This window comes from Sceloporus occidentalis, unplaced genomic scaffold, assembly GCF_023333645.1.
Source record: "Sceloporus occidentalis isolate IW3139 unplaced genomic scaffold, rSceOcc1.0.p SCAF_4, whole genome shotgun sequence".
Classification (NCBI taxonomy): domain Eukaryota; kingdom Metazoa; phylum Chordata; class Lepidosauria; order Squamata; family Phrynosomatidae; genus Sceloporus; species Sceloporus occidentalis.
In genome coordinates, this window is record NW_028316984.1 from 147,903,919 (window position 1) to 147,931,066 (window position 27,148).

Sequence of the window (27,148 nt, forward strand, 5' to 3'; positions counted from 1 at the left end):
CGGAAGAGTATGGAGCTGCAAAGCAGTGGTCTGTACCAGGCCTAATCTCATATTTCATGTGTAATTTCCTAGTTGTGGCAGTTGCCTAAGAAATGTCTGCTTACTCAAAGGCATTGTAATGATTGTTAAAAACTATGGCAGTTCAGAAACAAACCCAGATAATCTACTGTAGCTAATGTTATCTAAACATTAGTACACAAGAGGGGAAAGTGTGCAGAAATAAACCTGTATATTCACATCACATACTATCTATCTATTTTCTGAAAATAGAAAAATATTTTCAGTCTGTCAATCAGCTATCAGTCAAAGATATGTGTAACAATTAATGCTATACTTCCTGTAATTATGCTTTGGGTTTCTGAGTAGCTATTGCAGTGGCACTGCTTGAAATGCAACATGTCTATGATTACTCTTTGCTGAACAATCTATTTCTCTTTTGAATAGCATTTCTAAAAAAAGAATGTTCTAAATCCCAGTATATTTGCATTAAAAGAATAAGACTCAATTAGAGTAGGAACCAATTCAAATATGAGCAAGTTCAGTTTATACTAATGCCATGCCATATATATATGCTGTATATACTGAACAAAATATCATGTTAGCTGTTTGGTTTCTCCATCATAAGAGATGCTCAGCTGAATTAATTAATTAATGTAAGATATGTTCGGTTCAATTGATTCGTGAGGCTCTTTTTCTCACTAGTAAGCCCCACATTTCTTTCAACTAGTTGTTTTAGATTAGCAGTGCTAGTTAAAATTTGCCATAATTCTTTAGCAATATTGCTGATACATACTGACAGGAAATAAGGTTGGATCCAGACTTTGCTGTTACTAAATTCTACTGGCCTTTGACTAGTAGAATAAACTCACTGAAGTTAATTGTTTTGATCCTTTGGAGAGTTGAGAGTGGATAGAAAAGCGTAAGAACTATGAAAAGTTTGCTGATTCTATTTCCTATGCTATTTCAGAGCTTCCCTGCAACCCTCCAAAGCAAAGGTCCTGTCTACACTGGCATGGGGCAGCTACTTCCCCCATTGCAAAGGCCCCCTGTTTCAACATTGGGCAACTAATCTCATGCACATCCCACTCAGCCACCTCAGTGGGATGCATTTCAGATAGCAACCCAGTGTCAGAAAGGAGGGCTTTGGGTCTTCCTAGAAGATCTGGAGCAACTGGTGAGTTATTTTAAAGTGTTTTATGGCTGTTATACCCCAGTTCTGCTCCTGAACAAACCTGCTATCACTCAATCTGTTTGCACCAGAACCAGGCTTTAAACCATGTGTCATGCAGTTTCCCTACCAAGAGTATTGGGAGAGGCCATTTTATTTGGCCTGTGCAGACAGGGCCAAACTTTTGGAGTGTGGCTTCAGCATTGTACTAGGATTCTGGGAGACCAGGATTCAGATCCCCACTCAGCCATGGAAACCCACTGGGTGACCTTTGGCACATTATACTCGTTCATCTTAAAAAAGAAGATATTTAATCCTCCTCAGAATAAATATTGCCAAGAAAACCCTTTGATAGGGTCAATATAGGTCAGAGTCAATGTGTAGCCATGGGACAGCAAAGTGACTGTGGGGCAAATTGCCAAATAGCTGCCAATCTTTGCTGCCAAGAGTGTCTATTCAGCCCATTATTGCTAGAAAATGTGTAGTTTGTGTCCATTATCTAAATGACAGTCTGTATAGTCAGAGAACTAAGTACTAAAACTGTCCCTAAACTGTAGATTGCAAGCGTTGTGTAATGTGCCTCCATTACTTAATTTTTTTTTACTTACTACAAATACTGGTTTTTATCTTTTGACATGTATGTTTTAAATTATTTTAATACTGTGAATACTGAAATTCTCTTTTAATGTTGGTAGGTTTTAAAGGTGTATCGTGCCTGTTTTAAACTGTGAGCTGCCTTGAGAGTCCCAGTTCTGGGAAAGAAGCAGGATACTAACAACAATTGCCTGCAAATAGAAAGCTGTCATATTGGAGAAATGATGCCAGTGAAGCCATCTGTATGACATATTCTATGAGCAGAGTGATGTCCTCGCTCATCGCATGGGGGAACATTCAAATATGCAGTCACACAGTATGAAGAGGTTCAGACCAGGAACAATTTTAACACTTCATTGTGCAGATTGCATAACTGGTCAGTCCAGATTGTCTTTAAAACCATCTGTATATTGCAGAAGAACAATTGAGAATAGTGGCTTGCCTAATGCTATTTAAGTTCTTGCTTGTGCAAAGCACAGACTAGTGAGTTCCTATCTGAGCTGCTGTGCTACAGCTAGTATTTCAGCATAGTTTTAAAAGTTAAGAACAAATATGGATTAGGAGCCTTTTCTTGTTTGGGGCAGCTTCACTTGTAATATCCTATTTCTATGATGTTTGATAATGGCAGCATGAAATACAATATCTAGGAACTTCCAGGTACATTGTTGCATTTCTGATGAAAACTAGTTAAACCAAAGAACAAGTTGTGCTGTGGATTATATTTATTCATTTTTTTGTCCTATATATACCCATTGCTCTTAAACACAAGTGCAAATGCAAGAAAAATGGAAACAATTCACAGGTTGATTGGTCTTGATGTGACGTCAGCAAACTAGTGATTACATAGATTTGGAGCAATCTACTGCAACAATTTGTTTCTCAGAAAATAATATATTGTGTTGGAAAAAAGCAAATAAACAGCAGTACTGACAGAAAACCTCTATTTAATTTTTGCGGGGAGAGATCTTGCAGCACATGGAGAGTCCTGAATCTTTTTTCCACACGAAATGGCACTGTGGCTTGTGTGTGTGTGTATGTTGATTTTCAACAGGATGTAGATAATGTCTGCATTGATAACCAGCCAGACACCCTGCCTACTGTTCCTTCTCCAACCTTAATGGTGCTTCTTTTGTTACACCTGCCACATGGAGGCTTCTAGAAATGGTACTCTCTATAGGACATCTGTTCCACGCAGCAAGCCATTTCAAGTCATCAACTCACCATAAAAATTGACCTCCACAGGACACAGCATCTTCACACTGTCATCAAAAACACCTGTAGTAAAGGCTTGTGGTGGAGATAAATTGATAACTGGGAACAGAGCTGTATGACAAAGCTATGGAGACAAAATGGCTCACTGTGTAGAACAGCTATTACATGGAGGTTATTTCGTTTCTTTTAAATATATCTTTTGCATTTGGTGCCTGTGGGTATCCCATTTTGAAAGATGACCTCTTGCCACCTGCACCACTCTGTGGATGCTGCCTTGTCCCACACAGTGGCCAACACAAACATCCCATATGCCTTCCACCAAGGAGAGTTTGCTGCTCCCACCAGGAAGCTTTACTAGATCCACTTATACACTTTGTGTATAAGATTGTTCATCGAGACTTTTATGTTCTAGGGTAAGCATGATTTAGGCGTCCTGTATAGATATAATAAAAATAACTGTAATCTATTTGAATACAATTTATGATGATCATACAATTTATGACAAGGTTCCCCATGTCATTATTGCAAACAAGCTTGTAAAATGTGGGCTAGATAAGGTAACTGTTAACATGGATTTGTAATTGGTTGACTGGCCAAACCCAAAGGGTGCTCAACAATGGCTCCTTTTCATCCTGGAGAGAAGTGACCAGTGGGGTCCCACAGGGCTCTGTCCTGGGCCCAGTGCTATTCAACATCTTTATTAATGACTTTGATGATAGTATTGGGGGCATGGTTAGCAAATTTGCAGATGACACCTAATTAGAAGGAGTAGCTAATACCCCAGAGTACAGGATCAAAATTCAAAATGACACGAATAGGCTAGAATGCTGGGCCAAAGCTAACAAAATGAAATTCAACATGGAGAAATGTAAGGTTGGGGCAGAAAAAAATGAAATGCTCTTCCAACTCTGATTCTATGGCCGGTTACAAACCGGCATTTGAGACGTCCGGAGGACGTCCCATTTTAAAAAAGGGGTGTCTCTTCTAGACGCCCCTGGGCCTAATACGGACTCCGTCCGTACAAGATGGCGCCGGCCCTTCTACATGGCCGGCGCCATCTTTGCGTATCGGACGCTGAGCGTCCGTACGCGTCGCGTCCTTTGTGACGTAGCGAGTGCGCCCCTGGCGCCTCGCTACGTCACAAATGCAACTCTAAAAGAAGCTCCATTTTGGAGCTTCTTTTTCAGTCTGCACGGGAGCCGCGCCGTGTGGAGGCTCCGGCTCCCCCGCGGACTAACCGGCGGCGGCAGACCGCCGCAAAGCGGCAGTTTGTATCCCGCCCAAGAATCTAGGTAAGTTTTAAAAATTCATTTTAACCCTGTTATGCCCCACTTCTGTTGCAGAGCCAGGGTGACCAGGCATCATAACCACAAAGAAGGACAAGGTACCAGAAAAGATAGACCATTCAAGAAAAATATAGGACATTACAAAATAAAAGCTAAAACACTAATATAAATATAAATACACTTCCTATGATTTATTTTTACAGCTGTATTACAAATACTGCATGGTAGTATGTACTCAACTGTATTTTTCTGATGAATTTATCTTTGTTAAAATGCCTTGTTGGGTTACAATATACTGATAGAACTATGAGCAAGACAAATGCTTAATATTGTACTTTATTAACAACAAAACCTAGAATGAATCTACATTTAAATTATTCCTTTCATTTGTCCACTGTGCTGAAATTAAGGGGGGGGGGGGAATTCTTTCAACATGTGCATTGTGTCTTCAAGCAGCCCGTTGCCCCTAAGATGTGGTATTAGTCAATGGGCTTCTTCGTCATGCTTGAAATGGAGGACATTTTAGAATTCCTCTTGGTTGAAATGCAGGGCATGTTCTGGAAAAGAAAGATATCTGGTCACCCTGTGCAGAGCATGATGGACATTGTCAATACTACCCACATCAGGATGATGTACACCAAACAGGATGACTTCAGAATGTGTGTGTGTGTGGGGGGGGGGGGGGCTTGTGGCCTATGCATAAAAAACCCCAAGACAGTAAAGATACTAAAGATGCTAATCGAATCTTCATTTTAGGGAAGAGTTTAGAGAGGGCTGGTGGGAAGAGAAGAGGTGGAAACATCTGCAAGACTATCAGTTTACACCACAGAGGGGTTAGGATAGGTAGATAGGAACGGAGGACACTTTGGGTCACTCAGACTATCTAACTCTATTACTAGTGTCCTCTCTGAGGCATTCGTGACTCTTCAGTGCTAAGCGTTGTTGCACTTCTAACACATTTCATTCTGGTGCTGAGTGAAAACATGGTGTCTTAATTGATTCAATCCAAATTTGCATGTGTGGTTTTAAACTTTCCAGAACTATTTTAATTTTTTGAGTTATTAACTTGTTAAATATCCTTCCATTCTGTTTATTAAAGCTGCCTGATATCCTATGGTATAGGGTGGAAAGTAAACATTTAAATAAATGCATACATAAAAATAAACCCATATGTATGTGTGTGTACAAACCCACGTAGCTAATACCCAATTTATCAGATGACAGTTGTATAATCATGAAATGGCAAGGATAGTGTAGTGGTTAGCAAGTGGGATACTGTCTCAAGTGTTTTGAGATTGCACAAAGAAAGTGAAAGAGAAGGACACAACATTTTCACAAACACCACAAGATTGCTTGTCCAGGATTTTCTTTACTTACTTTTGTGAGTCCCAGAGAAAACAAATGTATTTCAAAGCAACATATCAGTTCTAGCAACTTTCATTTTCAGAATGAGCAACTACTATAAAGTTAATGGATCTTAATTGGTCTTCCAATAGCAAGTCAGCATACAAAACATTAATAAATAATGTTGATTATATTGCTGCTAGGGAAATCTACTAAAACCCATCAACCCTCACTCTCCCTCTCAACTGTGAAGAGTGCAGTTAAGCTCAAAGGTACAAGTAAGTATATCGGGTTGGCAGATGATGACATTGTTCCTACTCTGGCTCCAGTACATCACAAAGCCTAGAAACTTGGGACAATGCAGGAGTGATTTCATTCAGCTGGCAATAGCTCTTCAAGATCTGAAGCTGCTCTTAGTATAAAGCAACCCCCCCTCCAGTATTGTAATATCATGTAAAATACTGAATACCCTAAAGGCAAAGCTAAGAAGTGTCAGCCCTTGTTAGTACGTGGACGCGGAATTGCTAAAGACTACCAGGTACTGTAGGCTATATTTCAGAAGAAGGAACTGGCAAAACCAACTCTGAGTACTATATATACTCGACTATATGTCAAGAAATTTATGCCCCAAAATTGACCCTAAAATCTTGGGTTGGCTTATATACAGGTCAACAACTAGTACTGCTTAGAAAGGTCCTAAAACAAGCCAGTCTGATGCCCCATTCTTGGTGTCTAGAGGCACTATTTCTCTCTCTCTCTCTCTCGTTCTCTCTCTCTCTCTCTCTCTCTCTCTCTCTGTGTGTGTGTGTGTGTGTAAGAGGTTCCCAGTCTAATTTTCAAGATTTCTCTTCCTATGGAAAAAACACCCCAATTAACACCACTTGCTTCCCTTCCCAGACTGATCTGCAAAGCTTCTCTTCCCTTGGAAGAAACTCCCCATTTAACACCACTTGCTTCCCTCCCCAGTCCGATTTGCAAGCCTCCTCTTCCCATGGAAGAAACTCCATGGTTAACACCATTTCCTTCCCTTCTCAATCCAGTATTAAAAGTTCTCCAGCACCTGGGAATTGGTGTTAGGTGGTCTGGAGAGGTCCAGAGAAGGAGAGATGGAAGTGGTATTTTCCCCTTTCCTTCTTTCTTTATAGTCCCCCTAGGTTTTACCCTCGACTTGTCCATTGGTCCTATCAAAATCCATGATTTTGACCCTGAAACCTTCCCTCAACTTATACATGAGGTTGACTTGTATACGTATATATGTATTCCTTGCCTAAGAAAACCCTATAAAATTCATAGGGTCATCATAATGAAGGCATATACAGACATATTGTACTATCAGATTACACAAACAAAGTTTCAAATATAAAAATCAACATTTTTTTCACAATTTATGGCTTTTGAATCAATTATATGTGGCTCTGTACATAATATCTGTGCTAAAATGTGTGGGTTTTTTGGAGAATATCTTTTCTGGACTATGTTTCTGTAAAATGGGATGTCAAACAAGCTACTAGGCAAAATTGTTTTATACTTTATACTGTATTGTGTATTCACTTTATATATTCTGTCTTGTAATTATTTAATTAGCCTCCATTTTGTGCTTTTGTAATGCTAACCATACAGCCTTTAGTCATCAGTTCTGCAAGTGTTTGATATCTAGCACATTCTTAGCTTCTGTACCTCAGCATGCCTTTCACCTCACAGTGTGTTTTCTTTGATTCAGTAACATCCTTTGGAAACCATATTTGCTCCTGGGAAATGCAAAAAGAAAAACAAAGAAATGAAATCCTGTTACAAAAGCAGCATGTAGTCATAGAATCTGACTGGATCTGATTATCTTCTAAGATAACAACTAAAACATGCTTAAATATTTCAAGTTTAGTTAATCTCCATATGAGAAATAAAAGCAAGTAACTTTTAAGGAAACTAAGCAAGATACTGAAAAACAACATGATATATATTTATGAACAAGTTACAATTCTGGTTTTGTTTTTCAATTAGTTTGACATTTTCCCTTTTTTTGAAAAAATGAAATGGATTCCAAATTGGCACCAGTTTTTCATTGGCTGAGTTGGTGTAAAACAGAAATGATTCATCAAATCTGTGATCTAAATGAAAATGATTTTAGTTTCACAACATTATTGTTGCTGTGGTGACTAACTAGTAGCTTGTGTTGTTTGTGCTCCTAAAAAGAACCAAAAAATGATACTAATATGAGAAGATTGTACATTTTTGCAAAACTAGGAAACAGTATCAAAGAAAGTTGATTTAATGTTTCAAAGTGGGCTCAATCCTGCCACTTTAAAAGCACTTTATTACAGTTCTGTGCTTATCTATGTGGAATTAAGACATTGAATGTAGAAGGATTTAATACCTAATAAACATGTGTAGGATTAAATTGCGTTATTTTCATACTGAAGTTACCCAGGCTTCAAAAGACCTGAACTTAGGTGGATCTTGCTCACTTTGGCATTTAAGGTAAGGGGCTGTACAAACAGCCTGCGAAGGGGCGGCTCTATGCCACCCCTGGAAGCACTGGGTTGGGGATGTGGCAACCGCACGCCACGGTGAAAAAAGAAGCCCCAAAAAGAGGCTCCTTTTTGCGCCATAGAGGGGGCATCATAAGCACCACATGTGGTGTTATGCAGCTCAGGCACAGTGCCATTTGGGCACTGTGCGCAAGGGACATCATCATGGCATGCACCATGTAAATGGGTGCGTGCCAAGATGGTGCCTGGGCAGTGCGGTAAGGGCTTTGAGTGTGTGAACAGTCAGTCCTAGTGCAGCCCTAGTTTGCCTGCAGGCCGGCACAAAGTGCCGGTCTGTACAGACTCATAATACTTCTTCTTTTTTTAAGGGAAGAGGTCATCACAGGAGAGAAAACACTAGCTTTGTGGGACACCTGTGCAATGCAGCAAAATTACTGTACACTCGTGTCATGGTTTAACAGAGCATTGGTTTCATATAATACTTTTGCATCCTAAGGTCAGACAGACAGACTGGAAAAACCATTTTTGTTCCTTTCCTTTCCTCCTGCCCCCCTTTTAAAGATTTCTTTCTTTTTTGAAACATTTTCTTTATTCTGGAGAGTATTCCCAGGGAACATCCCAGGAAGGAGGGAAGGAATGAAGAATTTTGAAGACATACTTTAGATGCAAAACCATGAATTGTTGTTGTGCGCCTTCAAGAAGTTTGTGACTTATGGTGACCCTATGGCTATCATGGAGTCTTCTTGTTCAAAGTAGGTTTGCCATTGCCTTCCTGAAACTGAGAGCATGTGATTTGCCCCAAGTTACCCAGTAGATTTCATGGCCAAGTGGGGAATCAAACCCTGGCAGAGTCGTAGTCCATCACTCAAACTCTGGCCATGCTGGCTCTAAAACCATTAGTATGTAGAAATTTTTGAATACTTCCAGAGACATTTTGCCTTTATGGATAATCCCCTAGTCAGTCTTTCGTGTTCTTACATTTGTCAAACTGTTTCACCTTCCTTCTCTCTAAATGTCCTGCTGTTGCAATTAAAATTATTTGGCTCTTGATTGCACTGACATTTCTTGCCTAGTGACTAGCACTGTCAGAGTGAAAACTGGAAATGGTGCCTGTATTTCTTAAGGCTTCTGTAAAACAGGATTTTTCTCTCATTTTCAGTCTGGCAATCCTAGCTGTGACTATTAGTTGATAAGCAATTTCAGATTTTTTTTCCCTTGGAGAGTACATCTTGTAAACAGAATAGCACAAGCAAGCCATATACTAAATGAAATATATGCACTGTGAAATTCTAAAAAGAGATGTGGAGCATATCTCTTTAAACTCCAGACCGATCCATGCCTGTATTAACAAAGTTTATTCTCACACAGTCTTTTTCATCACAAAGTAGAACCATTCTCTTATTATATACGAGGAACTCCTCAGAATGTGAACAATCTTGACATAGTAACTGTAGCATCTCATTTTTACTTAGAGAACCATAGATCTGCAAAATATTTCAGCATACAATTTTTCATTATCACATTGATCTCTAAAATGGTAATGGATAATTTCCAGATGAACATGTTTTTCAAGCAGGTGGCATACATTCCAATATATCACAGATGAAAACCAGAAGGCAGATACCCAAGCAACATCAGAGTGTGGTCAAGATGGCAAAAGTCATACATGAGCAAGAATGGGTCCCCGAGCCACAAGGCAGCCATTGCTGTGGGGAGGGGGTGCTTTGGCCACCATGAGAGAAGACCAGGGGGCTTTGCACTTGACCCATGAGGCCAAGTGAGATCACATGAAGGGGTGATAAAGGAGGCTATTTAAGGGCCAGTTGCCCCCTTCATGTGCCCCTTTTCTTCTGTTGCTTCAGGGTTGGGTAGAATCCCCCCCCCCTTTACCGGGGGGTTTCACTATTCGATACTGTAGTTGTTGGGACTTTGACAATTGCCATGTTGTGGTGCTGGCAAATAGGCTGACACCTAAACCCACACCATGTTGCTCCCCACTTTGTTTGCTCAGCCACAGGCCTCATATGTTCTAGATCAATAAAATGGGCCTTGTTTAATCCCAAATATTGTTCTCTTGTATCATTATTTCATGGTTGGTCAACAATGCACAAGCTAAGAGAGGCTGCAGCATTCTGCTTTTGTCTGAGCCCACTGGAAAGGGCAAGATCCCACCTCTCCTCTCCTATTTCCTCCACCAAGTCAACTATTTGTGAACTTTGAATTCAGATTGCAGCAACTGAAGAAAGCTGAGGACAAAGGATAAAATATGAGGAGAAAGAAACCAGGGCATTTTAAAAGCAGTTGAAAAATCATAGATCAGGACAGTTTTTGCCAAATCAGAAAAAAAGAGAGAGATGGAAAGAGACATACTGTATGTCAACCATAAGTGAATATTATCTTCTATAGAACAAACTCAGTACTACATTGTATCTTACCTTAGTTTCATATTATTTTTGGAATCATGTATTCAATAAATCATGACTGAGGCAACAAAGTTGTGAAGTACACAGATATAAAGAAAATGACAGTTACATGCATAAGCAGAATGAAAATGAGCAAACTAACATATTATAATGGAATGAAAAAAAAGAGTTGATACCAACCATTATGAATGATTTTGACTAATTTCCCCTGTTCCTCTGCTTCACAATGATTATGTACTAGCTGCTGAAAAGAGAGATAACAAGCATTAGAGAACAGGTGAGAAAAACATGGTGTCATGTTCATAATTAGCCACAACAGATTTCTAGTGGATTTGTTTCCTACATTTTCTTAGGGTACATCTACACTGCAGAAATAATGCAGTTTGACATTACTTTAAGTGCTGTAGCTCCATCATGGGGTTTGTAGTTTAATATTCTTTGCCAAAGAGTGATAGTGACTACAACTCCCAGGATTCTGTAAGATGGAACCGTGGCAGTTAAAGCGGTGCCAAATTGTAATATTTCTATAGTGTAGATGCATCCTTAGTCACTCCAAACTTTCATGGTTTTGCTAATTTATTTTTATATGTTCAAGCCATTCAAATATTGCATCTCAGCTCACCAGGAACCCCAAGAGGATCCACAGTTGATGAAAACATTGAAAACAATACATAGATAAAACATTGTTCATATCATCTTTAAAATATTGCTTTAAAATAATTTAAAGATTAAGAAAACAAGCAAAACAGTTTCAAGGTCCAAAGGCCATGTGTAACAATGTCATTTTAGCTGTCCGCCAGAAATTAGAAATTATCTTTATTTAGCACCTCTGCAGCATTTCATTGTTAAGGAAAATAATAATAAATAATAAAAAATTTATTTATATACCGCCCTTCCATAAGATCAGGGCGGTTTACAACAATTAAAATACACAATATTCAATTAAAACCATACCAAAATTACATAAATCATACAATAAAACGAAATCAAAACAAAAAACAAAGACAAAAGCAAAAACAAAAGCAAAAGCCCCCGGGTTAGCCAATCCATTGCCTGTGCGGCGGGGGGGGGGGGCCTATGGGGCCTTAATCGGGGAATGCTATTTGAAACAGGTAGGTTTTCAAATCCCGTTTGAATTGGGCCAGGGAGGTAGCTGAGCGGAGCTCTATGGGCAGCGTATTCCAAAGGGCCGGGGCGGCGATGGAAAAAGACCTCCTAGAGGTGGAGGATAATCTCGCCCCGGGAACCCTAAGTAGTTGCTGCCCAGATGTTCTGAGGGTGCGAGGCGGAATGTATGGGGAGAGGCGGTCCTTCAGGTATCCTGGGCCCAAGCCATTTAGGACTTTGCAACATGGGATATACAGTGACTGAAATAAAACATGTATGTGAGAGTTAGGATGACTCAGCAAAAGCAATTAGGAGCCACACAGGTGTAAATGGTAATGTAATTAACAAGTCCTAAATGCCAAGGACAGAAATGCAAAGTGGATAATTGAACACACCTGAGAATTGTTAAGTGGACAAGGTGAGATGATGAAATCATTAATTATGGGATGAACCAAGAGAACCAATGAAAGTGGATGTACACACCCACTGGGTGGAAACTGACAAGAGTGGGTGGTGTTTTCCAAGGGCTATAATAATGGCTATGAATCCCAATGTATTTTGTGGGTAGTAGTGAGGAGTATTGGAGTTTTGTTGGATAGTTTTGGAGCTGTATATAGTAGAATAAAGTAGATCTTTTATATAAGACTACTGAGTTGTCTGGTGTCTTGGGTGAAGATACAAGAGCCAGCTGGATCCTGAAGAAGTATGAAGACTTCTGTGGAAGCAAGAGTAAGAAGGCTTGGAGAGTTTGTCAGGGTCTTCAGCCTATTCTCTGTAACTCTGCTGCTTTAGAGCAAAGCTTTAACCACCGGCCAAAACTGGTCAGCGCCGGTGCGTAACAAGGTGGTGAGTTTGAGCCAGAGGTGAAAAGCTACAACTCCCATCATCCCTGACATAAACCTGCACCTTACTGAACACCATAAAGCCTCATAGATGTCTTTTAGGGAGGAAGAAGGGGTGTCAAGAACAAAATATAAAATAAAATAATCATACTTTAAGTACGCTTAAAATAATCAGTGAGCCAAAAGAGTTTAATAAATAGTCATATTTGTACTTGCTGCCTACATGAAACCAGCATTGGGCCAAATCAAGCCTTCAAGGAGAGGGCATTCCACAATTGGGATGTGACAGCTGAGAAGGCCTTATCCCACATCCTCACATATTGAATTGACCTGTGGCTGGTGGGACATAGAGGAGGATTCTTCCAGCAGAAATCAGTCTTAGGACTGGTACACATAAGGAGCAGTGCTCCCTAAAGCACTGTATCAAGATCACAAGCTATTTAGGACTGTAAATCTTATTAAAAGAACTTTGAATATCAGACTAATACAGGTCAGCAGAGTATCAAATTTAGCCCACTTTAGTTCCAGTTATACCTGCACTAAGGGGCTGTGCAGACCACCCCTTTTTCAGCCAGATTGGGGTCGTGGCTACCTCACGCCATGGCCCTGATCTGGCCTTTCCAGGTTGCAAAAAGGAGCCACAAAAAGCAGCTCCCTTTTGCGCCCTGAAAAGGGTGTGATAGCCGTGGTGCTGTGGCTATACAGTGTTCCTTCAGCACTGCGTTGTTCGGATGCAGTGCTGGAGGAGCGCTGTGATACTACACATCATGTGGAGTGGCACATGGTGTAATGGTGCCTTGGGAGCGGAGCCGGGACGTGCGGAGTGGAGATGCTATACGCTGCTGACTCTGTCTCCAGGCCAGCCCAAAGTGCCGATCTGCACAGGGCCTTAGTCAAATTAAACTTTTGTTGCAGTACAGTATGGTACTGTATGCCAATGTATAAGATGGATTCTGGCAGGATTCATAATCAGTCCTTAATGCTGTTGCTGGGAAATTCTTTCAGGGTTTGTTGGGGGTGGGAGGGTTGGCCAATACTTTTTATTGGTTTTAACATAAAAAGAAAATGGGGAAAAATGAACAGGATTGTCCAAGACATTTGAAGAGCAAATCAGCTACATGGTTGAATAAACAAATGTGTATAAAAGATCAAGTAACATAACTCTAAATGAGTAGTTTGAGGAACAAATGTCTTTCTCTTTCAGATATTCTTGTAAAGATTATTCAGTAGAAAGAAAATTAGTTTTCCAGATCCATGTATATATGACTAAGTCTACTGACTGCACTGGGAGTCAATTTTTAAAGCCTGTGCCAGTTTTTAATTGCTGTCATTATCATAAGTATACTCGCAGTAGCTATTTGGCTGGTACTGAGGACAGGGATGGAAATAATATTTGAAATATTCACTAGATGGTTGAAAATATATTCTTTAAGTGTTCAGAAACCCTGACGGGAAGAATCCTGGACTGATGAGAATCTTTGCAGTTTGGGAATTATTCTGTACAAAATTTGCATAGAACACAGCCAATTCTGTGCAGGAAACAGCATTTTCTGCATGGAATATAATATTTCAATGCAGAAATATTAATTCCTGCATACATGGTATAAAATATAATCATTTAAAATCTTTTAATACCTGCCTTCAATTAAAACATTTTCCCAGTTTACAGTAACTCATAAAACATCACAATAACTCATAAACCAGTTGATAATGGAAGGAAGCATGGTAAATAACTGGAAAAGAAGTATAAGCTGTGGCCAATTGTGCTTCTCTGCTCGTGAAAAGTTCTTTTATCCAGCACAGCCTTCTGTCATTAGGGGGATATCGCCCACATTTAACAGAGGTTGAAAACTTGGGAAAAGGTCTTTCTGTGACACTAAGGGTCCTTACATACTAAACAATTATAGTGCTATCATTCCACTTGAACTATGAAGGCTGCCTCCTGTTGAATTCTGGGTTTTATAGTTTAGTGTGGCACTGGAGCTCTCTGGCTCAAAATTCTAAAATCACCTCCCTAAACTGCAAATCCCCAAATTCCATGGGAAGTTGCCATGACAGTTAAAATTGTTGCTGCTGCTGTTGTTGTGTGTCTTCAAGTCATTTTTTATGTATGGCAACCCTAAGGCAAACCTATCATGGGGGTTTCTTGGCAAAATTTGTTCAGAGGAGGTTTGCTATTGCCTTCTCCTGAGGCCGAGAGAGTGTGACTTGCCCAAAGTCACCCAGTAGATTTCATGGCTGAGCTGGGAACTGAACCCTTGTCTTCAGAGTCATAGTCCAACATGCAAACCATTCTACTACACTCACTCCAATGTTTAATCAGAGAGTTGTAATGATATGCCATTCAACATTTCACAGATGTAATCTGGAATACATGTGACCAAGCTATATTAGAGTATGGTCAAGATGGCAAAAATTACTAGGAGAGTCTGCAGCAGTTTGCTTTTGCATGAGCGTCCTGGGAAGGGTAGGATTCTGCCCCCTCCTCTCCCTTCCCTTCTGATCAATTTATTCAGTGCAAACTGCTTTTGTCCTTTGAATACAGCTTGCATCAGTTGAAGTAAGATGACGACAAAGAGGGAAAGTGGGAGGAGATAGAAACTGGGATACTTTAAAAGCAGGAAAAAGTGGGATGACAGAGCCTTAATTGGGACTCTCCCTGTTAAATCTGGACAGTTGCAGGGTATGTTATTATGTAGCATATAAGCCCCACTAGACAGCATGAATATTAGCAGTTGGAAAACCTATCTGGGAAAGATTTTCATCACTACATAAAAGACCCTCTCCTCTTTTTATACCTGCCTCACTTCTGATGGTGAAGGCTCCTGGAGAAGAGACTCTGAGGTAGACCTGAACATTAGGATAGTTTTTCATATGCAAGAATTTTATATATATATATATGTGTGTGTGTGTGTGTGTGTGTGTGTGTGTGTGCGCGCGCGCGCGCGTGCACACACACGCGTGCACACGTGCTCCTTTGAGTCATTTAGTGACCCTAAGGTTTTTCTTGGCAAGATTTGTTCAGAGGGAGTTGGCCATTGTCCTTTTTAAAGGCTGAGATTGTGTTAGTTGCCCATTTCTTTAAGAGCAAGCCATAGATTTTCATGATCTAGACAGTCAAAAGTTTCCTTCCATGTAAGTTTGTTGTAGTTGTTGTGTGCCTTCAACACATTCCTGACTTATGGTGACCCTAAGGCAAGCCTATTACAAAGTTTTCATGGCAGATTTCTTCATAGGGGGTTGGTTAGTCATTGCCATCCTCTGAGGCTGAGAGCATGTGATTTGCCTAAGGTCACCCAGTGGGTTTTCATTGCCAAGCAGAAATTTGAGCCCTGGTCTCTACCATATAAATTACTTCCACATATACTATATGTTTAATATTGAACACAATTAGCAATGCTTAAGATTGCAGTTTTATTTGGATAATAGTTTGTCCACTACATATAATGATATGATGATGTAATTTTTTTAAACCAGAGGCTGGGTGGTCATCTGTCAGGAGTGCTTTGATTGTGAATCTTCCATCTCAGTGATTCTAGGTACTTTTGTGGATGAATTTGAGGTGAGCTGCCATTAAGCAGCTTTCTATTTTGCGTGAACAGAAACCTATTACAATGATGTTTGTGAACGTTTAATGCTACATTAAAGGAACATTCTGTGTGGATAACATTATGATAGAAAGAGAAACTTTAAAAGGCAAACAAATTTGGTGAACTTTTGATGTTGATATAGACAGAGTTGAACATTTACTCCAAAAAGCTAGACAAAATGTAGGTGTTGTGCATTATTGAAAATGATTTGCTTTAATGGTAACAGGTAGTAACTCAGATTGCTGCTGGCAGATGAATTTAGCTAGAACAGGGAGAAGTGAAACACACTGAAATTACTGACAAATACTTCCATATTATTTTAAAGAACAGGGTTGCATACATTTTGTTTGTTTGGGGTTGTAGTTTGTAACAGCGTTACATACTGATATAACTCAAGTTATCTTCACCTAAATATTTGAGCGGCTTCTGCAGAGGATAGCCTTTTCATGAACTGTAGACTTTCAACATTTTTTTTTCTCCAGCTGCCTTTTCCATGGCATGTATATTTTGGGCAGTTTATGTCTCACTGAAAAGTAACAACACACAAATAACATCTTGATATTATTGTGTTTCCTGCAGTACAAATATGAGATATTTCTTTATTTCAGATATAGGTGTAAATCAATGTAAACCTTTCACCAGTTAAAATTTCCTGTGATCTAACACAAAAATGCAATTAAAATAAATTAATGTAAATTAAACCATAAGTTATTAAAACAAATCAATGTTAAAAATTTTCTTCTATTAAAATGTGCTTTCATCTGTTCTAAATTGATGTTTTTAAGTGGTTTGTGTTTACTTTTTTGTATTTAAGAATCTGTGAAATCTGATAGTGGTCAGCATCATTAAGCTGAGCTTTGCTGCCACCACTGCACCAGATCCTTAACTACGAACTCATGTAAAGATGCTAAGAATGACCAACCAATATAGGTAGCAATTCTAGACTTGAGGCACCCTGAATAGTCTTCCTAATCTGTCCCTTTGGGATTTTCCATACCTTTTAATAGATGATAATTACCAAATTATCATGGGAAAAAATGGTATGGAAAATCCCAAAGGGCCAGATTAGGAAAATGTACTTTTAGCTGTTCTGTTTTAATGCCCTTTTATTTATTTATTGTATTTCAGAATGCTTTAGCTATATTGTTGTTATGTATGGTGTAAGCCACTTGGAGTACCACGTGGGGGAAAAGTGGCATATTAAATCAATCACTCAATCAGAGATGCAATTAAAATAAGCAAATGTAAAATTTTCCCTATTCTGAGTGAAATTCCTCTCCCAAGGCTTAGTTACCAAGAATCAGAATTTTATACTAAAATATGATATCTATAGTCCTGCTCTTTAGTTTTTGTTCCATCCACCACAGAAATGCAGTTTCTGAAGACTTTCCTGAAATTGAACTTGATCCTTTAGCTAAAAGAGGTTTCCTGCTTCCTGCCTTAGATCTCTTTCACTCAATACATATATAGCTTGTTGAGACCACTTTTTGGTTTCAACCACTTGGGATCTGTAGTTCTGTGAGTTATTTAGAGTGAGGCCAACATGTAGTGGTTTGAGTGTTGGATTAGTGGGCTGAATGCATGTGCTGGCTTCACATTGTCTTGTTTTGATGACACAGATCATTAGCCTGGGCTGGAATTGGGCCTGGATCTGACGGACAGGATGTGGATCCGGTAGATCCAGCCCAATTCAGGGGGACATGGGACCTTAACGTGGGTCAATATGACCTTCCGCAAACCCCATGCAGACCAGATGGCTTGTGCAGCTCGTGTCTTACTCCTCCACTGTGGCTAATAAGAAGCCCCAATCTTACCAAGAATGTCCTATGCAGGGATTGCCATAAATGGTAGTCAACTTGAAGGAACATAACAACAGCAACAATGAGTTACTTAAAATTCTCTGCTGGAGAACTCTAGTATCCAACCCAGCTACCAATCTCAGGATTCTGTAAGATGCAGCCATGGCAGTTAAAGTGGTATCAGCGTTCTATAATTGTGTAATGCAAAAGAGATCTTGGTTTGACAAGGAAGACAACAAAACAAGGAAGATGAGAATACAGAGAAGGAAAGAATAGTATGGAGAACTCACAGACAGTCAAGAGTATGGCCAATGTATGCAGCCACAGTAGTTTGATAACAATTTGGCTTAAATGTCTGTTCCTGGCTTTCATAGAATCATATCCTGGGGTTTGTAGTAGAATTGGTATTTAGAATTCTCTACTAGAGAGTTCTAGTGTACTCTCCTGAACTACAACAATAGAGGTTTCTAGCACAGAATTCTAAGTATCTGAATATATTACTAATCCCAAGATTCCATAGAGTGGAACCACAGTAGTTCAAGTGGTTTTAAACTGCTAAAACGGTATTGTGTGTATACACACTTCCAAAATGTAAAATGTATTTACTTTTTGTGGAACAATCCAGTACCTTTTAATTGTTCACAGCAGCTTATTGTTTTTCATAAAAACAAGCTATTGTATCATTGGGATTTATGACATAGTTATTATTGCTTGGATATGAATGCAAAAAAACAACAACAAAAAACCCCATTCTCTAACCTTCCTTTTGAATTCATTCTGCCGAGGCTGAATCAATATCCTATTCAATCCCTTTTATAAAAATCATCAGTAACAAAGGTGAAATGTAAAATCAAGCCTTCAACTTGTATTTTGTAGTATTTCTCCTTAAAAGGTGAAGGTGAAGGGTGATTTTCTTGAATGGAAAAATGTTATTTTACTTAAAGCAGCTGCCAAAATGGTAACATTTCCCCCCCAAATGCATCAGAGATATGAAGTCATTTCACTAAATATTTTGTCACATACCAAATAGGAATTTGTAAGATAAAACATATTGCACAATTGGTATCAAACTGAACGATGTGCAATATTATCTAATATTAGTCAGTGGTGTTTTGTAATAAGGATTTGTTATAGATGTTTATAGTACAAGATATTTTTTACTTAAACTGTGGCTAATGGTGCAATCCTATACACTTTTACTAGGAATAAGTGCCATTAAAGCACATTAAGATTTATTTCTGGGTAAAGATGCATGTGGTCATGTATCATTTTAGTTTGCGGGAACATCTTGGTAATGCAATTTTCAGTGGGAAAAGTACACTGTTGAATAGGAGGCATTCTCACATTTTATTTGAAGAACTGACCATTACTTTATATACTCTACGTCTAAGAAACATATTCAGGGGTAGCCATACTGGCCATGCAGTAAAATACAACAAAATCCAGTCCACAAAGCAGCAATACCTTTATTGGACCATCGTCAAAGCATAAAATATATAATGTAAACTTGCAAAGCTTCACTTGTTTCTTCATCAGACAAAGATGTTAAAAATTATAGAGGAGAAGAAAGGTGATGATGATAGAGTCATAGACTTATGTTTTGTCTCAGAAATTACTGCTCTCCTGTCAGTTTAGATGGTACTGAAGGATCTCGGTGCAAGCAGAGGGCACTCTCCTTAGCCTTGTAAGGACCAGGGACAAAGGGCAATAAAAGACAGAGAATAAAATTTCACCTCCATTAGCAACAGATAAGTAACTTCTCTTGAGATTCAGCTGTTTCTGTCCTGTGTGAAGCTTACTGCTCCTCTTTTATACACATCAGTATCATTTATACACAGTGTATCATATACATTTTTATAAACTTTTAATGGGTTAATTTTTGTTTCCCTTTATCTATAGGAAACTTTGTGGTTTTGTGGTCGACTTGCAAGATGTCAGTTTTTAAGTCAGTAACAAATCGCTTTATTAAGAACTTGGCCTGCTCTGGGATTTGTGCCTGCCTGGTCTGTGTGCCTTTTGACATTGTCCTCAGTGCTAGTCCACACTGCTGCTGGTGGATCTACACCATGGTCTTCTGTAAGATCATCAAGTTCTTGCACAAGGTCTTCTGCTCTGTCACCATCCTTAGCTTTCCTGCCATTGCTCTGGATAGGTAAGTTATTGGCGTTTCTCATATGCCAATAGTTTTTAACTTTCTGGCAAGTTATGGACACCTTAGGTCCAGACTATTTGAAAGACCATATCTTCCCACATGAACCTGCTAGAACCCTATGGTCTTCAGGAGAAGGCTTTCTCTTGGTCCCTCCACCATCACAGGTTCATTTGGTGAGGGCATCAGAAAGAGCCTTTTCAGTAGCTGCTCACACCCGCCGGAACTCTTTTCCATGTGAGGCTTGGCTGCCCCCCTTCCTATTCTTCTTTTGCTGGCAGGCAAGAACTTTTCTTTTCAAGCAGACTTTTAATAAATAATTGTGTCCAGGAAGGCTTCTTATTTAGGGGATTGCTTTGGTATGTTTTAAACGGGGTTTTTTTAACATAGAATTTTTGAGGATTTTCCATTCTTGACTTGTCATATTAATGTGGTGTTATAATTATGTTTTACAATTGTACAGTTATATTGTTAGTATTGTATTACAGCATCTTTTTGTGAGCCATCTTGTGTCTAGTTTGGGAGAAAGGTGGCATATAAATAAAATAAAATAAAATAAAATAAAATAAAATAAAATAAAATAAAATAAAATGGACTCCTTTCAGAATCTCTAAAAACTATAAATGGAGATTATCACACGGGGTAAGGAGGGATTGCTCTCATACTTACCCCGTCTTTATCGCATCCTCACTTATCCAGTCCTTGTCTCGTCAGTGGCCCTGTCATTGTATTAACACGAGTTTCTGTTAATACAAATTGATGGGGCCATGCCACTTCAGAGGCAGGAAAAGGACGGGATAAGCAAAACGTCGTCTGAAAATCTTATTGCAATCATCACCCTACGCTTACTTGGACTGATACAATATCTTGTTACCATAATTTGATGTAAAGACTCCCCCACCCACCCCAGAAAGACACATTTCAAAAGTAACAGAAAGGAAAATGAAGAGCAAAAAACTTCACAGATCTCCTTGAAGCCCATCAATATACACTGGTTAAAAATTCTTGTAACAGAAGGCCTTTCACTTATCAAACATTATAACGGATACAGGCTTTTTTAAATACTGATTTGTACTGATAGTTTTTTAAATAGTGCATTCCTAAATTTCTTCTGCCTTCTGTTCTGGACATTACTAAACTTAATATTTGTTCAAATTGCTCAGAGCAGCATTTTAACTTTGCTGCCTTTCTGTTTGATCAATTATGTGCAGAGATACTTCTCTAAAATGACCGTGGGATACAATGGTTTTCTTTTTTTAAGGTCTGGGCAACCTAACTCAATCAGCTGTCATTTAGGAACTTATCACATGCATAAATACACCGCCTTACCTCTTCCACATTGAATTCAGGATCCAGGATGCCCCCAGATGATATCAGACCTAAATCGCCACCAATCTAGCCGCGATGCCGCTGCCTGGATGTATCTCAGGTCGAAGCCTTGTTCAGCCAGCACTTTTTTGAAGTCTGAGAGTTTCCAACTTTGAAAAATGGCTGGCTGGGTAAGGCTTTGACCTGGGATGCATTTAGGTGGTGGCATCACGATACACCTGTACGACTGTCTCCCTTGGGAAGAAAACGGAAGTGATTCAACAGCATACAGAAAGGCATGGAGAAAGTTACTACTTTCCGGCTCCATTTCAGCTTTCTTTTCTCATGAGATAAGGCCCTACGGCTGGCGGTGTGGCTGATAACTTGACAGCTATTCTAGGACACTTTGGTAGCTTTTTGGGTTGCAGGATGGTGATGGAGCTGTGCCCAAGTATGAGTGCGCTGAAGGTAAAAGGTTTGTGTAAGGCTAAAAGCATCTCCTCTTTCAAGTTTCTAAATTGTATTAACATAAACAGATGTTACACCAATATATCAAGTCAGGAGCTTTCCAGCCTGAATCTTTGAAATTTATGGAAACTGCTGGCCACTGACTGGCTCATTGTTTGTAACTATACAGTGCACCCACACTGTATGCAGGTGCATTATTATTATTATTTGTATTCCGCTTTTTCACAAAAGAATCAAAGCGGATTCCAACGGTATAAATAAAACATCAAACAACTAAAAATTACAATTTAAAAATTCCAAATCTGACCCCTCCCCCCAATCATAAAAACAGTGATCAACCCCTAAAAAAAGATTAAACATCCAAACATTTAAAACTGCCCAATATGAATCCACTAAAATTTCAGGCAGATTAGCACTAGAAATGAGTCTTCCTCTAGAGAAGGGGGGCATGGGGGCAATGGTATCAATTGGTTTTGATATTGGTATCAATAGAGGGGGAGGCAAGTCTAATGGATCTAACCTAGTCTGGAAAGGCCTGCTGGAAGAGATCTGTCTTAGTAGCCTTTTTAAAGGATTCCAAAGTGGTAATATGGTGGATCTTGTCAGGCAGGTCATTCCAGAGCCTGGAACTATACGCAGCTTCAGGCTTACGCTAAAGCCATGCAAGGAGTAAATGAATGGCACAGGTGCCTGTGGCACACATGCTGCCCTGTGCCACGAGAACACAGCCCATTGTTTGCAATGGGGCGTGAGAATACATGGATTTCCCCTCACGCGAGGGGATCTGGAACAGATCCCCCGCGTAAGGGAAGGGCCTACTGTATAGCATGACACTGACTGTTCAACTATAGACCAAGAATTCCCTAAAGATCCAAAGAAGGGGGAAATGTTTACTTCTGTTATAGTGGTGTCCCACATACCAAGGGAAATGAGAGCTATTCTTATTAATCACATAAAATTAAGAAATAAATACTGTATTGGTTAATCACCATTTTTTAAAAAATGTGATTTTTGTAGTGTAAACACAGCACTTGCCATAGTGACAAAGGGTGAGATTCAACTCCAGTCCATTGGAGAATGTAGATTGTTATTGATATGAAGAGAAAATGAAGTAGTTTTGCTACTGATATTAATAGGATGCATACGTGACGCTACAAGTCCATCTGATTTAAAAAATAGATGCTATGATTTTACAAAAGATGATGCAGTTCGGTTCAGAAATTTCAAAAGCAGAGCATGCCATTCTAAAGAATAAGATTTTATATTTCTTGCATTGGATATTATTTTATTGACAGAAAATCTGGCTGAAAAGTATTAAATATATATAAAATCTAATTTTGGGGATATTTTAAGTAAAGTCCTGAAAACTTTGGCTTTTTCCCATTCAAGCCTTAGATTACTTTAACGGCTTAGGCACTTGTCTACTGTGTATTTAAAGATCTTGTGATAAATAATATTTTTATCTCATATCGTGATATCACCACCAAATCCAGTTATTTGTTAGCCAGATAAATCCACTTGGGGAAGGAAGAGGAGGTATAACAGGTTCCCACTGTAAAATGCATACTGCATTTATTTCTTTATAGTGCATTTATTTATTTCTTACAGACCTTTTCTTTCCTTTTTTCTTGGTAGGTACTATTCAGTGTTATACCCACTGGAAAGAAAGATATCGGATGCCAAATCTCGTGACCTGGTGATTTACATCTGGGCCCATGCAGTGGTGGCCAGCATTCCAGTATTTGCTGTGACTAATGTGTCAGACATTTATGCTATGTCCACCTGTACTGAACCCTGGAGCTATTCCATTGGCCATTTAGTATATGTCATTATTTACAACATTAGCACTGTGATTTTGCCAGTGTCTGTGGTGTTTCTCTTTATGATCCTCATCCGCAGAGCGCTGAGTGCGAGCCAAAAGAAAAAAGTCATCATAGCTGCCTTAAGAACCCCACAAAATACCATTTCTATTCCTTATGCCTCCCAGAGAGAATCTGAACTTCATGCCATGCTGCTCTCCATGGTTATGGTTTTTATCTTCTGCAGTATCCCTTATATGACGTTGGTGATATATCGCACTGTATTTGATGCTTCTGACCCGTCTGTGTATTTGCTTCTCACTGCCATCTGGTTGCCCAAGATATCACTGTTAACCAATCCTCTGCTCTTCCTGACTATCAACAAATCTGTACGGAAGTGTTTAGTAGGGACTATTATGCAGTTACAACGCAGGTACAGCCGAAGAAACATTGTCAGCTCTGGAGCTGCAGTGGATGCCAACCTGGAGCCACATGTCCGTTCTGGTAGTCAGCTGCTGGAGATGTTTCACATTGGGCAACAGCAAATTTTCAAGCCCACAGAGGATGAGGAAGAGAATGAGACAAAATCCATTGGCTCTAACAATTACCAACAGAAAGAAATCCCTACCACTAGTTTACAGGTAGCACATACTTTAGTTCAGAGGCCTGTATCCCAAGCAGTTGCAGACTCTGCTGCACAGGTGGCACCAGCTATGCCAACAGAAGCTGAACTGGCCAATGAAAGGTACTCCATGCAGCTTGGCTTTGGACCCTTCGAGTTGCCTCCACAGTGGATGTCAGAAAATCGGAACAGCAAAAAGCGACTTCTGCCTCCTTTGGGAAATACTCCAGAAGAGCTCATCCAGACCAAGCAGACCAAGTGTAAAGCAGACAGAAAAATTAGTAGGAACAATAAAGTCAGCATCTTCCCCAAGGTGGATTCCTAGTAAGAGGAGGATCTCTATGGGATGAGGCAGGACTGTATTCTCACATATAAGTGATCCTATGGATCTTGTTAGGATGAATTAATCTATTAAAGGCTTAATTCTTCTTGGTGCCAATTTATGTCACACACAAAAAAACCACATTTCTTAGAATCAAATCTTTCTCAACATTTTTTTCATTATGTACAAGGCTAGACTTTGTTTAACCTCCAGTGAAGCATGCTGGGCCCTTCCTGTCCCAAAGGTTGCTTCCCTTCTAAGATCTGTCCCTGTTAAGATCTTTAAGACTGGTTTAACACAGCAAGTCTGTACCATTTTTATATGTAGAGAAACATTATGGTATCTGCTATACAGTTAGAGCTCTGGGGAAAGATAGTCAATAAATATGCAGATCTCTTGCTTGTAGAACCATAATTCTTTTTACATTTACACACAAAGCACTGAACATCTTTTAGGATGCGTAGAAAAACTGCAGGCATCCAGTTGTTGGATTGCTATTCCCATCAGCCCTAGCTAGCATAGCCAGTGACCAAGAGTGCTGGGAATTACATTCAACAACATGTAGAAGGTTATACTTGTTTTAGGAGCACTATAAGACCTGCCAATTTGGAACATCTTCTAGCAGCCAAGATAAAATAAACACAGAACATTTCCATATATCATAATTTAGCAAAATCTCACCCTCCTTTTGTTCCTTTGCTTAGAAGTACCTTAAAAGTATCCTATCCTGGGAAAAAGATGGGGTGTACATTCAATAAATAAAGAATAAATAGGTAGGTAGGTATTTGGAGCTGCTTTTTGCAGTTGAAACACCTGTGGGATAAAAAAAAATGCATGTAAGCCCTAAATACCTTGAATATGAAATACTTTCATCTGAGGGGCTGACGATTTAGTAGGCTCAGTAGAACAAATTTTAACAAAAATTATAGGCAGAGCAATGACTAACCTGAAAATAAAACACATAGGAAGTACATTTTCCTTCCAAAAATGCTACATGATAATAGAAATAGATGTTTTTGTTTTTGATAGTGCAAAATTTAAATGTCATGATCACTATTTGAAAGAGATTCCTTTGAATAACTTTCACACAGTGAACATGAGGCTCTTTCACAGTGTGATCATGACATTTAAACTTTGCTTTATCAAAAACTGCTATCACTGCATTCTCTTCATTATACAGAATATTTCCTGAAAGAGATTTCAATGACCCTTTACAAAATATTTCCTTGGCCTCCCAGATGTTGCACGATCACTTTCTTGGAAAAATGGTACTTTGGTAGTGATCAATATTCTATCTAGCATATAGTGCAGTGAAACAGCGGTCACTGCTCTTCACTGAAACACATTTTGACATCTTCCATAAGGTACATATAACAAAATACTTTTTCCACCACATGTTTAATTTCTTTATGAATAATTTCTAATTTTAACTGAACATTATAAACACTCTTTCAGTTTTTTGGCCTGTAAGTGTTCATCCTGCCTGGTTTGATTTAGGCTTATCTAGGTTTATCTATAAGAAAAGGTAGGGTTTCAAAATCAGTATTTAACTGAGAATTATTACCAGTTGGCTTCCAAGGGTTGCTGTCGCTTTTGATTTGTACTATATACTGAATGAACTGATCCAATGTGGATGTGATTTGCAATCTGAATTTTCTCTTTAAATCAAGGTTGTATGGAAATTATGCAAAACAGAATATGGAAATATGGAGGAAAACCCTTAATAATGTTTACTTTGCTTGAATGATCAGTGTTTTCTAATATTTTAGAAAAGATATTAGCTAGGAAGATGCTGTTTACCTTTTCAAAGACGAAATGAACCTGAAGAAAATATATGGTATAGTTTCTGTCCCGAAAGATGCAGAATTGGATGGTGTTGTGACATTCAGACAAATCACTTACCTGCCATTGTGAGGACAGAGAATAGTTGAACTTCAATAGCAGGGATGAGGAACTTGTGACTCTCCAAATCTTGTTGGACCCAGCTACACCATCAATGGACAAGGGTGATAGGAATTGTGGTCCAGCATCCAGAGGGGCTCAGGTTCCTTTCCTCAGCCTATAGCCTATAAACATGTAGCATATTATAAATACTCCACTTCTAATTAATACATGTAAATTGTTCCTAATTATTTTTTGGTGATCAAGCATCAAGGCATAGCACACTTCACAAATGGAAGTGGGTTACTATAACAAGCATCTTAAGTGTTTCTAGTTGGCTCTAGGATTCAAAGACATAGCCCTGTTAATCTGGATCAATATGTATAGGGATCTTGCAGCACATTTGAGACTAATTGAGAGAAAGAAGTTGTAGCATAAGCTTTCATGGACTTAATCAATCTTCTGATGAAATAAATCTAAGTCCATAGATACATCTACACTGTAGATATAATGCAGTTTGACCCCACTTTAATTGCAATGCCTCTACCCTACAGAACCCTAGGATTTGTAGTCTGGTGAGGCACCAGCATTCTAGCAGAGAGTGCTGTAAAACCACAAATCCTAGGATCCTATGGGATGGCACTACAGCACATAAAGTGGTGTCAAACTGCATTATTTCTACAGTGCAGATGCAGTCTACAAAAGTTTATGCTACCACCTTCTTTCTGTCAGGATATTACCACACCAT

The 27,148-nt window shown here is 39.1% G+C and overlaps 1 protein-coding gene and 1 long non-coding RNA gene across 2 annotated transcripts in view; one reads left to right on the forward strand and one right to left on the reverse strand.

The window, feature by feature from the left end:
* Nucleotides 1-25,503, forward strand: part of GPR176 (G protein-coupled receptor 176) — a 56,330-nt gene extending 30,827 nt beyond the window's left edge. The window contains exons 2-3 of the mRNA XM_089523537.1: nt 19,751-20,003; nt 23,412-25,503. Coding sequence (XP_089379663.1) covers nt 19,783-20,003; nt 23,412-24,522 — 1,332 coding nt within the window. The 5' untranslated portion in view covers nt 19,751-19,782 and the 3' untranslated portion in view covers nt 24,523-25,503. The remainder of the gene's footprint in view (nt 1-19,750; nt 20,004-23,411) is intronic.
* Nucleotides 4,656-26,844, reverse strand: LOC149314839 (uncharacterized). Its single transcript, XR_016281139.1, has 5 exons — nt 26,422-26,844; nt 25,230-25,332; nt 10,694-10,757; nt 7,282-7,352; nt 4,656-4,817 (listed from the first exon to the last, which is right to left on the reverse strand). It is a non-coding gene; the product is annotated as an uncharacterized LOC149314839 (long non-coding RNA).
* Between the last annotated feature and the right edge of the window lie 304 nt (nt 26,845-27,148).